The sequence below is a fragment of the Berghia stephanieae genome, chromosome 7 (assembly GCF_034508935.2).
Source record: "Berghia stephanieae isolate SIO BIC M18660-M18661 chromosome 7, UCSD_Bste_1.3, whole genome shotgun sequence".
In the NCBI taxonomy this organism is placed as follows: domain Eukaryota; kingdom Metazoa; phylum Mollusca; class Gastropoda; order Nudibranchia; family Aeolidiidae; genus Berghia; species Berghia stephanieae.
Genome location: NC_088366.1, coordinates 24,640,656 through 24,658,819, shown reverse-complemented (window position 1 = coordinate 24,658,819; position 18,164 = coordinate 24,640,656). Strand labels below are relative to the sequence as shown.

Genomic DNA, 18,164 nt, shown 5'->3' with positions numbered 1-18,164 from the left:
ATTGCGGATTTTTAAAAGAATATTTGAGAATATAGGTTATCAGATCTGCATATGAGTATTGTCGGGAAAATGAAACAGAGATCAGATGTAGATCTAACAGAAATATATACATACGTGTAGCTACCTACTCAAACTATCTATACTCTGATATTGCTACAGGATCTCCACCAGAATTATTGTACATTTAAATTTTTAACCAAAAAAATTACATCAAACAACCCAACCACTTGTAAATCCATTTGTTTCCCTCCCAGCAAAACACCCACCCAGGTGAAACCAAATGGTATTATTTGAAAACAAGGACACAATCATGGAAAATATAAATGGTAAAAGGGATAAGAGAGGCAGCAAATTAAGAAAGAACTGTAACGATGAAGCGATAAAGAATCCATTTGATCTGGCTGTCTTTGTCTAATCAAAAGACTGCAGACAGAATCTGGTCAAAACCAAATTCTCACATTTCAGTGCACGGACACAAGAGTAGGTCGTCAGAACCCATAAGGATCACGGAACTGGAACTGGAGTTTATCCCGGTTTCTATTGTGTTAATTAAGTTAATTGGACAATAGCAATTATTTGTAAACTTTTTGATGGGGCGCTAGATAGTAATTCAAAGTACTTTCAACCAGAAAAAAACCCCAACTTGAGCTTTTATAATATAGTGCAATATTCACTAAATGTGCTCAAACAAAGCGCTTTACAATGGATCCCTGACCAACAGCAACACGTAACAGTAACATGTAGAACAACTCATGACGCCTGTTAGGTGATAGTACAATTATTTTTTTTCTGACAGAGACAACGCTGTCACTGTCAACGGCCGGTTACTCAATTTACACCTGTGGTGAGAGAATGTGAGTACAGAGCCTTTTCCTAGGATTCAACTATGCGCAGAGTGAGGCTCGAACCCAAGACCTTCCGATCCAAAAGGGAGTGTCATACCACAAGACCACATAGCCGCAGAACTAACAGGCACGGCAATCCAATAGCAGCTGGGTGTCCAGGGGAGTTTTAAAAAAATAACACATAAACTTTAAATAAACAGGCCTTCCACAAGAATCGATCTATGTCTGTGAAGTCATTGCTCTACCAACTGGCTAATGGGGGCCCTAAAAATGCAAAGAAACATAAAGGAAGAATTACAAGTGGAAATAGAAATATTTGTTTTGTTTTGTTTTTGTTTTTTTAAAGGATTTTACGGCGCTTGCAACACATTTAGGTTATATCAGCGCCCGTAAAAAGGAAGAAAATGGGATAGTAAAAAGTTCTAGAATTACAATTAAAGCACCCAAGAAAAAGTAAGACATAGGGGAACTGGGAACAAATAGGGATCAGATGTAGATTCCAAGAGCACAACACCAATGTACTTAGTTTGAGATCACTTATAAGTCTCATCCGGACACAAGCACAAAATCCAACAAAGAGGAAAACACTAAAATGCTTACATTATACATTCAAAATAACAAATTTAATAAGTATAACAACAGAGAGATGATTTACAAGGAAAAAAATATCATCTCCCAAAACAATAACTATGCATTTGACTGTTTTCCTCCCAGTTAGGACTCCGGCCAGGGCCAGGACAAAACCAAGTAATCTCATTCCAAGACAAAGACTGAAAGCATGTTGGAAAACAGATATAAGGGGATAGAAGACACAGTATGTACCCCCCTGCCCACTATGCTGTCATCTGCATTTTTTGCCAAATTGGGACCTAAAATTTGCCCAAAAAAACCCCAAAAAATTGCCAAGAAATTTGCCAAAAAGACCAACATTTGTCCAAAAATTTGCCGAGAACTAAGCGTTTCAGTAAAAACTAACACGCGATACAGAAGTAAAATATATATATATATATGTATATATATATATATATATATATATATATATATATATATATATATATATATATATATATATATATATATATATATATATAAGACGATTTATTACATTTATTTGACTTGAGAAATGAAATGACTGTGAATTGCGTTGTTAGGGAGCGTTCACATATTATGTCAACACTTTGGGGGGGGGGGGAGGGGGGTCTGCCAAATGTTGACAAGTGTTGACATGGGGGGGGGGGGGGGGGGTCATACCCAAGATTATGTCATCAAAAATTTGGTTATACAAATAGAATAAAAACACACCCAAGAAAAACACTGTAAAAGTTGAAGCGGATTAGTAACATATATGTTATTATTCGGATAGGACATCAGTCTTCACAAATTACTTTTTACCAGATCAGGTGATCCACCTACACCTATTCACTGCTGGGTGGACAGGGGGCCCCCGAAAAAAAAATGTGGCTGCGATGGGAATCAACTTGAGTTGTCAGGTCTTCAGCCACGCTCTAACAACTGAACTACCCTAAACATGTCTACATCTTCAAAATGGACTTTTTTGTTGTTGTTAACATCGTGTAATGCTGGCTACCAGTATTGAACAGAGACAAAGAGGTATATATCAAATTTCACACCTTTTGGCACTCAGTTGTTTTTACCTCTTTTCCTCTGTTCAATAGCCACCATCACATGACTTTCACGAAAAATAGTCCATTTTGATGATGTCATCATATTGGGGGGGGGGGGGGGGTGTCAAGTCAATGATGACAATTGATGACATGGGGGGAGGGGGGGGGGGTCTAAAAATGCCAATTTTTTGTTGACATAATATGTGAACGCTCCCTTACAAAGATTTTAATGGATCATTATCCGTAGAGAGTAGCTTCCCTTGGTTTGGGCCCAGGCACAGACTTCTGTGGGCCCAGGAAAAGCTGCAACATTTCTCAAGTTTCGCACTTTTTTTTCTCGTTATTTTGTTTTCGCTTCTTTTTTCCCCCAGAATTTGCCGCGCGATTTGCCAATTTTCCCAAAATTTGCCACGATTTGCCAATTTTGGGAAATTTGCCAAAATTTGCGGATCGCCCTGATATTTGCGGCCGCAAAAATGCAGATGACAGACTATAGGAGGTCAGGAACCCCACCAGGAAATAGAAATATGTAGAAAGAAGAGAAAACAAGGGTGAAGAAAGATGCAAAACCCATCAACCCAGGAGGCCATTGTGTTTCCCTGCCCTAAAGATAATTCCATTCACTTTTGGCTTTGGGGATTTTTAAAAAATGATGCAAGGAATATGCATAATTATATTAGTATTAGGCCACTACCAAAAGTTGGGCGGACTTGTGTACGTATTTGATTTCAAAGGTTCATATCTACAGTTGTACGTTTAAAATAACAACAAAGAGCGTGAACTGAGGGTCGACTATGAGCTCAGTGGACCGACCGACATCAAGTGAGAGTCAGGGATGGGCCTCGAACCCACTGCAAAATAACAAAATTCGATGTTTTGTCCTTTGTGTGAGAAGTTGATGTTTCCACACAACTTCTAATTGTACCGGAGTATTATCCTTAAAGTCATATAGGGCCAATTTTACCAGAGGCAAACAAACGTCCTAGATTTTTTGATTTTTTTTTAGTTTGCCTAATTCTATTTTTATGACATATATACAATGGTCAACAAATGGAATTAAAGCTTCAATTTAATCAATAATAAAGACATATAATGTGGACGTTTTAGGTTTCCCCTTTGTTAACGGTGAACGAAACACTAAAGACAAATGAAAGATGAGAATGATGTTATTGAGTAGAATACAAATCAATAATGATAATGTGGACGTTTTAAGTTTCCCCTTCGTTAACGGTGAACGAAACACTAAAAACACATGAAAGATGAGAATGATGTTATTCAGTAGAATACAAATCAATGATGTGACAGGAAATACCCTGTTTCTTAGTAAGGACAACAAAACTCCATATAGATTTCTTTCTATAAATGTTTATTTCATAGCCTTTAAGATATTCCATATCGATGCATGGGCGCGGGCATTTTACTGTTAATAAATAAATAAATAAATAATTTATTGCATAACAATGTAACAAAATCTCACTGGTTACAATGTAATTAATAAAAATGTATAACATACCGAGGCATTCACAATGATATGAATGATATACACACATTCGCATTATAAAAGTAAAAGTTACAAACATGCAAGCGTGCCTGCAAACACAAACACACCCATGGTACATTTACATTAGGGAAATGGGACTTATAATCATAAGTACAGTGGAATCCTGATAAAGTCAACACTGCCGGACCAGAAAGATTGGTGGACTATAAGCAAGGTTGACTTAATTCAATATCAATGGAACACACTTAGATAAAGAACAGACAATTTAGGACCAACGTGTGGTGTTGACTTTAAGAGTATTGACTTTATGTGGATTCCATTATCATAATCATCCTGAAGATATTTTTTTTAAAAGAAAGAGATTCTAACATTTTATCTGATTCACATCATCTACAGTTTATCATAATACATTGGTCATGGATATTACAGTGACAATGCATCAATACAACTTGTATTGTCTAAATACATAATGTGATGTCAAATACTTTTCGTCTAGATTCTTTTTCAATAATTATTGTCACATCTTTTTCGTCTAGATTCTTTTTCAATCATTTTTCACAATGATATGATCCTCTCATAATACGATGCAACCTGCTGAAAGAAATGTGATCACATGACCCAACTTGACGTGATATTCAACTATTTAGACACTTTTGAAGTTTTTATGAGACCAAAGACGGATAACACTGGATGGCCATTGTGTAGAAAAAGACAAGGAAGATGACCTTATATCTATAATTTTATACTTAATCTTTTGAATTGACAAGTTCAATAATAGCCGTCATGCCCGTTAAAATGGCTTAGGTAAAACCATAGACAATAAATCCCGTCAACTGAAAATATAACCAGAATGGTCTAAATCACACATGTCCCATAAAGGACAATTCCACGAAAATGTCAACCTTGGGGCAATTTTTACAAAACTCTCATATATGTTAAAATAGAGCATGTATTTAATAATTAAATTCATTTATATGTTTATACCATTCAGTGCAGCATTGATTTTTTTGTGTCTCATGAGTATCATGTGGTTGGCAGCCATTCGAATTTTATGATCATCAATTGAATTCTGGCTGTTTTAACTGTATACCAGCACATAATCATCCATTTCTACCAGCTAAAATGTCTTCGGGTGAGCAAAGTTATTTAACAGATGAGGAAGAAAAGTCCTTCAGAGCCATTAGGCCCATGGAGCGGCAGGAGTTTATCCCGGATTCTATAACGATTATTGCTTGCTACTCTTTGGATAGGAAGCTCGTCTATTGCAAACTACTTTCCACCAGATATAACAGACCCAGCTACCCAACCACTGCTGGGTATACAGGGGGGGTCAGAAAAAAATCTCGACTGCACTCGGGATCGATCTCGGTCCCTTTGATTGTGAAGCAAGTACTCTACCAACTGACCTATCAGGGCCCCCAAACACGTGCCTTTGTTGCATCCGTGCCGTTAACCAAAAAGTGACAAGTTTTCTGACGTCTAGAATAATCATAGAATAAGATTTTCTCAAAACCTCTAGATATTGACAATACTTATGTAACAGAATGAACAAGTCCGGAAAAATAATGTTTTGGTGGAGTATTCATGGTAACTGACGCAACATGACAAGGGTAACTGACGCAGCACAATGGGCAATGGGGGTAACTGACACATCCTGCATTGCCATCAATATTGCGTGAGTGTGGTGTATTTGCTGAAAGTTTTTCTGTTTGGAGGCTATGTTGTTTTTGTTTTTGTTTTTAAGGGTTTTACGGCGCTTGCAACACATTAATTAAGGCCATATCAGCGCCAGTAAAAAGGAAGAAAATGGGATAGTCAAAAGTTCTAGAATTATAATTAAAGCACCCAAGAAAAGGTAAGACAAAGGGGAATTTGTTCAAATAGGAAACAGATGTAGATTCCAAGAGCACACTATCAAAGTACTTAGTTTGAGATCATCTAAAAGTCTCATCCACACACAAGCTCAGGTCCCAACTAAGAAGAGGGATACACTCAAATGTTTAAAAATCATATATAATATTTAAACAAAACAATACAGTGCATAACAGGGAGATGATTTACAAGGAAAAAAATATCATCTCCCAAAACTCTAACTATACATTTGACTGTTTCCCTCCCAGCTAGGGTATCCAGCCAGGGCCAGGACAAAACCAAGTAATCTCATTCCAAGACAAAGATAGAAAGCATGTTGGAAAACAGATAGGATAGAAGACACAGTATGTTGGAGGCTATTACATAAAATCTTGTTAGATATTTGTCACAGCAACAAATGTAGTAGTAGTAGTACTGATATTATAAGCATAATGAAATTGAACTAAATCAAGATAAAAAAGAAATGGCCATGCAAGTAAGGAGAAACAAACTTCGAATGTATACAGTTGTATCAGAAAAAAACCCCCAATATATAAATATGAGCTTTTATATAGCGCAATATCCACTAAACATGCTCAAAACGCTTGACAAAGGGTCCCTGGCCAACATCAACACTTAACATGTAGGACGTGACATGACGCCTGTTAGTCGATATTATATTTTTTCGGACAGACAACGCTGTTGACGGCCAGGTACTCATTTTTGCACCTGAGTATGGTGAGAGAATGTGAGTAAACAGCTTTTTCCAAGGACTCAACTATGCGCCGAGCAAGGGTCGAATCCAGGACCTTCCAATCTGAAAGCTTAATAAAACATGAAAAACTTACTCAAGAAAAACGAAAAGGGGAGAAATTGCAGTATAAAGCCAGAAAATAAAAGATATTAAGTAAATTTGAGTATTACCCACTAACACAATTATGGTGGCTGAGAATGCTTCCTTTTGATATGAGTGTCAAGAGATGTCTTTAAAGTAAATCCCTGACCACAGTCAGCACACACAAAGGCAGGCACACCAGTGTGAGTTGCCATGTGTCGAGTAAGTTCCCTTTTCTCCATGAAATCTTTCTGACACAGTTCACATTTATGAGGCTTGTCTCCCGTATGATAACGCAAATGACGAGTCAGACTGGACTTAGTGCCATACGATTTACCACACTTACTACAAGTGTGCAACAGTTTCTCAACCTTACCATGTTGAACTGCCATGTGCGATTGAAGCTTGCACTTTTCCAGAAAAGTCTTATCACAAAATTCACATTTGTATTTATAAATGGCGACACCATAGTGGGAATTAAGATGCCTTTCATAAAACTGACCACGTTTCTTCCAACTGAACTTCTTTTGACATATCGGACACTCCAACTTTTTCTTTTTCTCTGGATGCTTCTCCTTGATGTGCCGTGAAAGGCCTTTCTTGAAGGCAAAAATATTATCACAATATTCACAGTTGTACATTTCATCTTTGTCTCTCTTTTTTCCTTTCTTTTTACAATGTGGTTTAAGCCATTTTTCAGATTCTGTCATTGTATTATTCTTTACAGATGAATATTCATCTGTTTTGGTAAGAGTTGAATGATATGTTCTAAGGCTACCAGTATTGGGTACTGATGTGTCAGTTGCTGACACAGATAATGCATCGACTGAAGTTTCAGGACAAGACAATGAAAACAATGAGGAATCCTCTTTCACAATTTCCGAATCAGAAAAATATTGGGAAGACCTTTCTTTCCATTCATGAACCTTTTGAACAGCAGTCACATGGGTGATGTGAGATTGAAGGTGGACAGATAACAAGTTGATGGAATTGAATTTGACACGGCAAACTGAACACTGCAGCATGTCTGACGATACCATGATAGATGGGTCAGAATGCATGTCATTGCTAACAAGAGTTTGTCCTATAATGCCATCATCTTTCTTAGAATTATAAAAACTCTCTGCAATGCAATGACCAGTATTTTCCTTCAATAACTCTGAACTACTATTTTTGTTTTCACCTCTCTCTGTGGCAGAAATGTTTGGTATGGCACAGTTCTCTAGTTTTGACGAGAAAGATAAATTTTGTGACTTGGCCTCATTTTCAGAATATTCAGAAGCTGACATTGTGTGAGGCTTGGACTCGTGAAAGTCTAACACAGAATCGAACTTTTTATACAGATTTGAGACTGAACTTGTGCTGCTAGATGCTTTAGAGGTAGGGTAATGAGTGCTGTCAGTTTTATAGAGGTAATGACCATAGTGATCTATATGCTTCAATAACTCAAGCTTATTTTGGAAGACTTTATCACAAACATTACACTTTGATGCATTGGTATAGGGACAGTCTTGAAGACGATGCTGAGCTGCCTTTCCCTTTTCAATGGCCTGATCACAGAATTTACAGACTATTTTGAAAGTGCTGGAAGTGTCTATACTATCTATATCCGATGGTTCTGATGTTTGTGCAGCCGTAGCAGAGGTCATGCTTGATACAGAAACACCGGATGATGTGGAGTGAGACTGATTTTCCATTGTTTGCGGATTGAAATGTGGATTATGACCAGATGTACTGATACCTGGATAATATCCATGAGCCCAAGGTGGAGAAAAATACTGGCACATCATATTCTTGAAATATTTTTTCCATTTCCACCTATTGTGGTGGTGGTGCTTTGATTTGCAGTATTTTCGGAAGCCAGGAAATCCCTCTTGTTGATTGGAAAATGGTAAGTTGGACCAGAAAGGGGGTGGATGGAATGGAGGGTTGACATGGTGAGGTGGAGGAAGATCGTGAGTAATGGGAGGATGATGAGGAGGAGGTGGATGGTGAGGTGGAAGTGGATGATGAGGAAGAGGTGGATAGTGAGGCGGAAGAGGATAGTGAAGATGAGATGGAATTGCATGTGGGTGATTGACGTGGTGAAGAGAAGAGTGTAAAGCCGAACTTTCAACACTTGATGTACCAGGATTATGAAGAACCGATTGCTGACGCTGGTGTATATCATGGCAAGGATGTGAATGGGAAAATTGTGTACGGATTGGAACATTGAACTGTTGAGTTGCATGCCTGGTTGATGAAGATATTGTTGAATTGGGAGAATTATGAGAACTTGAGAGAGTTCGGGTTTCAGATTGAGATGCATTAAAGGTTGTCGTTGCACACCCTCCATCAGACTGTTTTAAATCAGTATGTTTATCGTTAGGCAATGTACAGCCAAATTGTTTCTTTTTGTTACTTAACCTTTTGTACTTATGAACTAAAAGGTGAGATTCTAATTGATATTTACTTGCAAAAGAATCATCTTGGCACAAGAAACACTTGAGTTTGTCATCTCTTTTATCATCATAGTGGAATTCCATCCAGTGCCTGGTCAACTTGACTGGATTGTGAAATTTGAGGCTGCAGCGGGAACAGCTAAATACACCCTCATGTGAATGCTTCATATGCCTCCTCAGTCCATTTTCATGAACAAAGCGCGACTTACAAATCTCACACTGCAACTTTTTCTCTGCAAGAGGACATGTCCATCGGTTATGGGCGGCAAGTTCTGTTGATTTTTCAAAGGTTTCTCCACAATTACATTTATACACAGTATTAGATTTTAGAGAGGCAGGAGTATGTGCACCTTCATTATGATTGCTCTCAATAGATATTTGCTCAGTGTCTTTAACTTCCTCTTGACACGACTTTTCATCACTTGACATATTCTTCTCTCCTTTGTGTTCATCAACATCATTATCCTTCATGACAGTAGCTTCATTGATACTCAGCTTTCTAGAAAATTCTGGGGACAGCTCAACATCACCCTCTTCATTGCAAGAGTCCCCAATTTCATTACTTGTTTGACCTCTTGACTCCATCTTTCAAAGAAAAATGCCACAATGTACAACTACAGCACTTGAAATTTCAAATCTTGACAGGATCATCGTTTATCACCATCATTTTATTGACTGAAGAATAATTAATGTCACCTGAATAATAAAAAGACAAGAGAAGAAATTGTTGTCAGAAGAATAGGGTGATAAAATATAAACTAAACTAATTTTCAAAACTTATTTCTGTCTAATTTTTATGCTAATTTTGAAATAGTTTAGAATGACTCTATGATTTGAAATGGGTCTATTTTGTTGAAAAGTCAGATTGCTGGGTAAAGTCAATTCTCAAATGACTAGCAAGACTACAACTGTAACTACCGCTAAGACTACTTACTATTCCTACTTCTCTTAATATTACTAGGTTGATAAAAGACATCCAGTCCCTTTTGGGCCTGATCTCGGGTATAAACCATAGTAGATGCCAGCTTCTCTCAACAAAGATAAATTACTAACAAAGAAAGCTCATGATCGCGATAACAGGTACTGGGAATTCCACAAGAAAAATTCCCAACAATCACCAAACTATGTGGAGGACTATCCATCTTTGCAAATTACTCTACCAAGCCCATGGTATCTGTTATGGTACTGAGACTGAAATGTCTTATCCCTATCTTTCTTAATTTCTCCCATAATATAGGCAGTAATGATACTCAGCTTCTTGGTCTTGTTCAGAAATGAAACAAATGATCAGAAAATAATTATAAATAACTCAAAGTAAAGCAATCTTGTCCAGAAACAAAATAACAGGGACAAAAAAAAAGAGAGAGAGAGAAAAAAAAAAGAAAGATGAGAAATACTCGCTCCAAAACAGAACAAATGATCACAGGCAAAAACAAATAAATAAATGGATAGATAAATAAATAATCTCGCTAAGAAACACAGAAAAAATTACCAGAGAAGAAAATGAATCGTAAATAAGCATTCAAAATTTTTTTCCTAAGAAACAGAACCAACATAATCAAGGCCAAACGAAAAAAAAAAAATATAATAAAAAATAAAGAAAAAGGGAGAAAAGACAATCTCACTCAAAAAAATAATAATTAATCAAAGAAAAAAAAAAAAAGAAGAGAATATCTTGCTTAGTAACAGAAGAAAGAAATAATCAGAGCCAAATAAAAATAAAATTATAAATAAATAAAAGAGAATCTCCTTCAAAAACAGAACAGACCCCCCCCCCCCCCCCCCTTCCGGGAAATAATTATTTAAAAGAAAAAATGTAGAAAGGAAAGGGGGGCAGCAGATTTGAACCATCATAACTAAAGGAAAAGTTACTGAAAGGTGGTCTAACCCACTCGGCTCTACAGCCACATAGGATTTTACATTAAACTAACACAGTGCAACCTCCGGATAACAACACCCCCTGGACAATGAAAGTGACTTCTGGTCCTAATTTTTTGTTGTATATTATATAAGTAATGAAAACCCCAGAATAGCTACAAGCATTTTAGTAAAACACCTGTTTAGTAACACTGATATAGTAATAACTGGCAGTTGACACCGAAGGTTGATACAAAAAATCTAGTCAAATAGGCAACATCATGTCCGACCAGTGCCATCTCGTACTCTTAGACAATAAAAAGCCTACTCACAGCCAATGAGACCACTTTGTCACTTTTTTATGTCATAACCGATCGCTGACAACCTTGCTGACGAAGCAAGAGGGAATCAAGAATGAAGATATATTCCGTTAAATACCATTTAATTCAATAAATTTCAGTCCCAAGCCCAGATAAAAGACAGAATGAAAATGGCATTCAGACACTGTTTATGATCAAATAAATTACAATACACATCGGAGATTGAATGCATATCTGGTAAACCTTTTGACAGTATGAAAAATACACATTCTGGCGTGGTTGGGATGTGTCTTATCAAATACACTAGTCTGTACATCACTACCATTATTATCACAGTCTAACCACACCCCCCTTTTCCATCATCTTGAAAACCCCGGAAAAACGACACGCCTTGATAACAACATCAATTTCTGGTCCCAGGTGATGTCGTTATCCAGGGGTTGCTGTGTACCTATATATATATATGCGCTGGGAAATTTTCCACCAATTTGGAGCAGAAATTTTGCTTCATTAGGATGATTGTTGTTTAAGCTTTATCTATTATTTAAGGATGTAATCTGATCTAGTGATTTTGCAATGCAATATCAATAAAATAATCTTATTATGAGTACATTGGAGAAGAAACAGCAAAGTTAACAATTAACACCCCGATCACACAGATGAGAACACCTCACTGACTTATTTTAACGAGAAAACAAATCCAACCCCAATTACTATCAATTTCCCTGCTATAATCTGGCCCCCCGGAAATATGCAAAAAAATATCCCAAATTATGCGGGGGTAAAAAGGCAAATTATGCAAGGGAAATTACAATTTATGCAAAACAAGAAAAAAGTAATAAATAGCTGTCTAAATTTTTCTATTGCTTTATTTACATTTAACCAATTCAAAAATAAAGAACTACAACGCAAATTCAAAACTTTTTTTTTTTTTGTTGTAGCACAGACAAGCTAGATGTCGTAGAGACGTTGTGCTAAGACTCCTGCGCCTGTCTGACAATATCAGATTGTAAACAGAAAAACTGCGCTCAGCATCAGCGTTGTTGATCGTGGTGTATATATACCACTTGGCACAAGCAGCCAAAGCTGGCACTTCATCAGAATTGGACTGCCAAAAATGTGGCACGTCAACAGAAGAGATGGAGTTTTTCACCGCGAGGGGCCCAAGCTGCCGGGTCTACCTCTTGATCTCCTCCTCGGGTACAGTTTTCAGCTTTGTGAGGCTCTCAAGTTGATCCCAAGGTGGAGACAAGAGCAGCTTAGCAGGGTAGATCTCAAGAAGACAAATCAAATCGTACACTTGGAATCAGGGTTGCCAGATTAATTTCAGGCATTCTGCCAACTGGATTTTAAAAGTCTGCCAAATACCACAAAAATCTGCCAAACCGTACTATTTATAGTACCCCCTTTGAAAACTCATCAGTTTTGTTAAACAAAAAATTCTCAAGGCCGATGTCATAATTTTTTTTTTTTCATTTCCCAAGTTTAAAAAATCACTAATACATAAAAATTGCGATGGAAAACGTGTTGTAGACCTATACATTCATCCCTAGGCCCTAGGCCTCGGAAAATAAAATCTGCCAAATATCTGCCAAACCGATTTTTCTCTGCCAGACGACTTCAAATTCTGCCAAAAAAGGACATTTGGCAGAAAATCTGCCAAATTGGCAACCCTGCTTGGAATTGGAATAGCATCCCTTTAAAGTTAAATGGAAGTCACTGTCACGTATTTGGGAACATCATCGGACTTTTTTTGGTTTCATTTTTCTTCATACAATGGTCATAAATTCACGCTAAAAACCATATTTTGCATAATTATGCGGTAAAAGGTGAATTATGCGGCCGCATTGCGGTAAGTGGCAAATTATGCGGCCGCACTGCGGCCGCGTTAACCTGGGGGGCCAGTATAATGTCATAATGGTTAGAATGAACAAAAGAGGACCAATAAAACTGCAGCAAAGTTGTGAGCCTATTTATTATCTTCTGACAGTGGGTGGACTATGGACCAATTGAAGATTTCCTTGCCGATTGAAAGGAGACATAGAAATGCTAGCATGATGTTTTCAGTTCCAAATTCTTTAAAAAGTTGCATTCTAATGACGCTACTTGGAACGTTTTGAAAAAACAAACTGGATTTAGCATCTTTCCTTTTGTTTTTTATTCTTGTTCGTGTTAACAAATCACTTAATTTTTGACTGATTGTCTAAGCAGTGACATATTTCTAGATCATTTGGGCAGGCCTTCCAAAAGCTCCTCAGTCTAGCATCTCTTTCAATTTGTATTTTCACCGTGGATCTTTTGTCAGGCGTTTATTTATTTAATTTGTCAATATATAGCTAATTTTAGAACAAACAAATTTTATGTAATTATCAATAATTAAAATATTTAAACACACACACACATATATACACAAACAAGCAAAAACTAAAAGCTATTGCCACTAGAAACTATTCAGACTGTCCGAATAATTGGTTGATTACACATGCACATTGGAATTTGAGTCTGAATAGCCACAGGAGACTAAGTCTAAATAGCCACAGGAGACTATTCAGACTCATGTTAGGGCTAGCTCGAGGTTGTAGATTATTTTTTTATTACTATTAGGGTTAGTTATAGGTCTTAGTCTTAGTAAAGGTGCTAGGGTGTTTGTTTATCCTATTAGAGTTGTTAAAGTTAAAGGTACTAGATTATATATTTTCTTAGGGTTTGTTGAGGGAATATTTGGGTTATTTGCCTTAGTACAAGGAGCCTCCCCAAGGCCAACACAAAGCGTATATCAGTTTATTTGACCTGATGTCAGACGAATCTGAACATTGTGGTTATTCAGAGTCGACTCTGGATAACTATGTGCAGTTATTCAGAGTCGAGTATCGTATCGGGTTCTTGTGAGCTGAATAATTTTCCTGTTGATACCAGTTTACAGGCTTGCTACTTTGGCAATTTTAGTCCAAAATCTGAAAACTTGGTGATTTTTCAAATTCAGTTGCACTAGACTACTTAAATATTTATTATGGAACTTTGTTTTGATGGTTCAGATTATTTCAGCATAACTCTACCAAATAATTACTGAGTATAGATGATGAATATCTCTCAATGGTGCCCATAAATCCTGTGATTAACATGTGTGTAGTGTGTTAATTTATCATTAAATATATGATCAGCATTCTTTTTTGAATACGGTAAATCTACTATTTTATTATGCGACGCAGTATCATGGATTTTTATTGATCGTTAACAAGCTAACTTTTGAACTAGTTGTTTTTCCAATGAGAAAAAAAAAGCAAAAATAAAGTAAGGTCTATTGCAATATAAGCCAACATGTCAATTAATGAAATTTATCTTACGGTTTCAAATATGCTAGCCAAAGGCAAAGGGTGTGATCAAGAATTTTGAAATGGACTATAATTTGCACTGTATTTCATCAGACACGCTCTGGATTGTATATATCTGAACACGGGTCCAGGATGGAACGAATGTGACATTTAAAATGGAGTCAAACCACCCACCAATTAAGAGAAGGGGTTGCATGTGTGTGCGTGTGTGTGTGAAAGAGAGACAGAGAGAAGGTTAATATTGCCACAACACGACAAGAAAATGTTTTGTATTGTGGGATATAGCATTGGTAAAAGTACTGTACTCAATCTACTAACGCAAATGTAAGTAGAAAAAAAAAGATGATGATAAAACAAAATAATTAATTAATAAGCGAAAATTGAAGGGAAAAAAAATATTAATAAGCGAAAATTGAAGGGAAAAAATAATTAATAAGTGAAAGTTGAAGGGAAATAAAATTGTGCTGAACTGCCGATAATGTTCAGCCTTATGATACGAGAATGTTTGAGAAAAAATAATAATTTTTATTTTTAAACTGCCTTCCCAGCAAATGGAAATATCGAAGTTCCTTAGCAAAAATTGGCTTGGTCTCTAACTCTAGCCAAAATGCCCGTGGAAACCAAAAAAAACATAGCCCTAGCCTCTGCCTTTACTCTACATAAAGTCAGAGTTGACTCTGAATAACCGCAGCCAATCTTGTTTGTTTTTGTTTTTAAGGGTTTTACGGCGCTTACAACACATTAAGGTCATTTCAGCGCCAGTAAAAAGGAAGAAAATAGAATAGTAAAAATTTCTAGAATTACAATGAAAGCATCCAATAACAAGTACGACGAATGGGAATCAGACTATCAAAGTACTTTGAGATCACCTAAAAGTAAAAGTCTCATCCATTCAAAAGCACAGGTCCCAACTGAGAGGAATACACTCAAATGTTTACAAATTATATAGATAACATGTAAACAAAACAATACAGTGTATAACAAAGAGTAAGAGTAAGAGATGATTTACAAGGGAAAAAATATCATATCTCAAAGGCAGTGTCTACGTACACGGTAACCGGGCACCTAGCCTCAGGATCTACGTACACGGTAACTCCGGTAACTGGTTTGCCGCTACAATACAAGCAATGGGTGGACCTCGCTCTGTATGTGTGTGGGTGTGTGTTATTTTAAAAAAATAAATCAAACAATACAATATAACCCATTAAAGGCGAGATACAAGGTTACCATGTATGTTACCGTGTACGTAGATTGTAGATCCTGAGGCTAGGTGCCCGGTTGGTAACGAAAATAATGATGATACCAATTACCAAGATATCTGCGATATTCCTCTTTATAACGAAGTTATGCATCTTTAATTGAACCCCCTTAAAACTTAGTAAAAGCGAACGGCAATTTCCAGTCATAACTTTCTTATGGGCGATTTGGATCACAATTTGACTCCCACTGCTGCTGCTCACTAAACTTAAAGTTACCGTGTACGTAGACACTCCACTTCAAAACCCTCAACTATCTCTATACATTTGTCTGTTTCCCTCCCAGCTAGAGTGTCTGGGCAGGGCCTAGACATAACCAAGTAATCTCATTCCAAGACAAAGACAGAAAGCATGTTGGAAAACTTATGTAGGGGGATAGAAATAGAAGAAGACACAAAGTATGTACCATACACAATCACAACAATGAATCATGAATGAATGAGAGGTCAGCACCCCACCACTCAGCAGCCAATCTGAATTTGAATCCCTCAACTCAATACAGAATTAAAGAAAATTCCTTAGCCTGTCTGGTGTATATTTTGACCAGAATATATGATTTGAACAATTCATACTAACAAATTTTCCTTAGATTAAAAAATGCTTTCTCTCTCATTTTGATATCAGATTCCTTTCACTGCGTAACTTTCTGTTTCTCATTTCCTAGAGGATCAGGGTTGCCAGATTATTTTTCAACAAAATGCCAGGGGAAGACTCAAAAAATGCCAAAACACTCAAAAAAATGCCAAAGTCTGTTGACTCCCACCCCCACTAAGAAAACTACTCACTTTTGATAGACAATTTACTATCATATCCTGGTGGCTTGCGTGTTTTCTTTTCTTTTTTTTTCTTTTTTTAAAAATTATACTAAATTTCCTGTTGGGGTAATTTTTTTTATTAAGAAAAGGTGTCATTTGAAGTATAATATACAAGAAAAGAAAATGCCAAATGAAAATGCCAAATGCCAAATGATTTTTCTAATGCCAAACGGTTTTCAAAAATGCCAGATTTTTGGAATCTGGCATTTAAAATGCCAAACTGGCAACCCTGTAGAGGATTGTGAAACCGGAAGTAAATAAATACATGAGTAGAAATGAAAAAGGGAACGTTTATTTCGTTTTCTTTATGCGTATACTTTCATTAATATAAAACAAATATAATTATTGTTTCTAAATCGTTATTTATTTTACTTCAAAATTTTTATTAATTTTGTAAGTCTGGTTATTCTAGAAAAATAAATTTTTGAAGCCTTAAAAATGTCAATTAAAAATATTAATGAAAGACGCTGATTACATCGCTAAAGTCTAGTAATGCCAGGTTGGCAGATTTTCCACCAAATTGGCGGATTTTAATCATCGCGTGGCGGGGGGGGGGGGGGGGGGGGGGGGGGGGGGGGGGGAATGGCCTGGCGGAAGGAGGATTTTATTAACAAAAATGTAAAAGTATAGCAATCAAGTCTAATTATTTCTTCTTTTTTCCCCATAAACTGACTTAAATGAGCACCTATTATGAGTAGTGTTGCCCTAGATCTATATTACACAATTAACCGAAGGTGAAAAAATATCCCATAGTCTTACTCCCGTTCAAACAAAATCGAAGCTCTAACTGCCATGTCTCGTAAGTACAACCGATCTTGGGAAAAACACCCTGATCTTCAAGACTGGATTAAACGCATACTGTAAATATTACAGAACTGATTTAAGGGCACATTTGAGTGCTATAAAGGAGCACGCAAATGGGTAAAAAAAAAACAGGAAGTCTGTCGGTGATTGAAACACAGTTCAATAAACGTCTACTATCCAATAGGAAAATGCGAATGACATAGAGAAGTTTTGGGCTGGAGTTTCTGACCACACTTCTGCTGCTGATGAACAGGATTTTATGTTATGCCTTCTTTCATTACCATATAGTAATGCTGCTGTGGAGATGGGGTTTTTTTTTCACAAATGAAACTTATCAAAACTAGTCAGAGAAACAGCATGGGACAACTGCTGTTCCTTGAAAACGTTCTTCATATTCGATCATACATGAGTCGACACAAAATTTGCTGTGACAAGTTTCAACCAACAAATGCTAAGCACATTCACAAATTATGAAATGTATAGATATTCAACACAAGAGAACCTTGAGGCGGAAATGGATCCTGCGCATGGTGTGAATTTGGGGGAGATCAACCCCGAATCGTCGTGCCTTTAAAAAGAAATAGCCTTGTATACAATTGTAAATAGGTGAATAATTTTATTCTGAGACAATACACTATGGTTGATTATAAGTAACAACAAGAGATGAAGTGAGTAGAAAAGT

General features: G+C 36.7%; 1 protein-coding gene across 3 annotated transcripts; it reads right to left on the bottom strand.

Moving 5' to 3' along the window:
• Window positions 1-3,819: 3,819 nt before the first annotated feature.
• LOC144976933 (uncharacterized) lies at window positions 3,820-16,543 on the bottom strand. Of its 3 annotated transcripts, none has more exons than XM_078921549.1 (2): window positions 16,440-16,543; window positions 3,820-9,794 (listed from the first exon to the last, which is right to left on the bottom strand). In XM_078921549.1, exon 2 carries the CDS (start codon window positions 9,681-9,683, stop codon window positions 6,759-6,761), a length of 2,925 nt encoding a protein of 974 aa, XP_078777675.1. In that variant the 5' UTR covers window positions 9,684-9,794; window positions 16,440-16,543; the 3' UTR covers window positions 3,820-6,758. The 3 variants fall into 3 exon arrangements, with proteins under 3 accessions (XP_078777675.1, XP_078777677.1, XP_078777676.1); XM_078921551.1 differs by having other exon boundaries at window positions 16,275-16,523; XM_078921550.1 differs by lacking the exon at window positions 16,440-16,543 and adding an exon at window positions 16,270-16,358.
• Window positions 16,544-18,164: the final 1,621 nt, after the last annotated feature.

Coding starts and splice junctions, on each gene's coding strand:
- LOC144976933 (XM_078921549.1), bottom strand. CDS start 9,683: ATGGAGTCAAGAGGTCAAACAAGTAATGAAATTGGGGACTCTTGCAAT.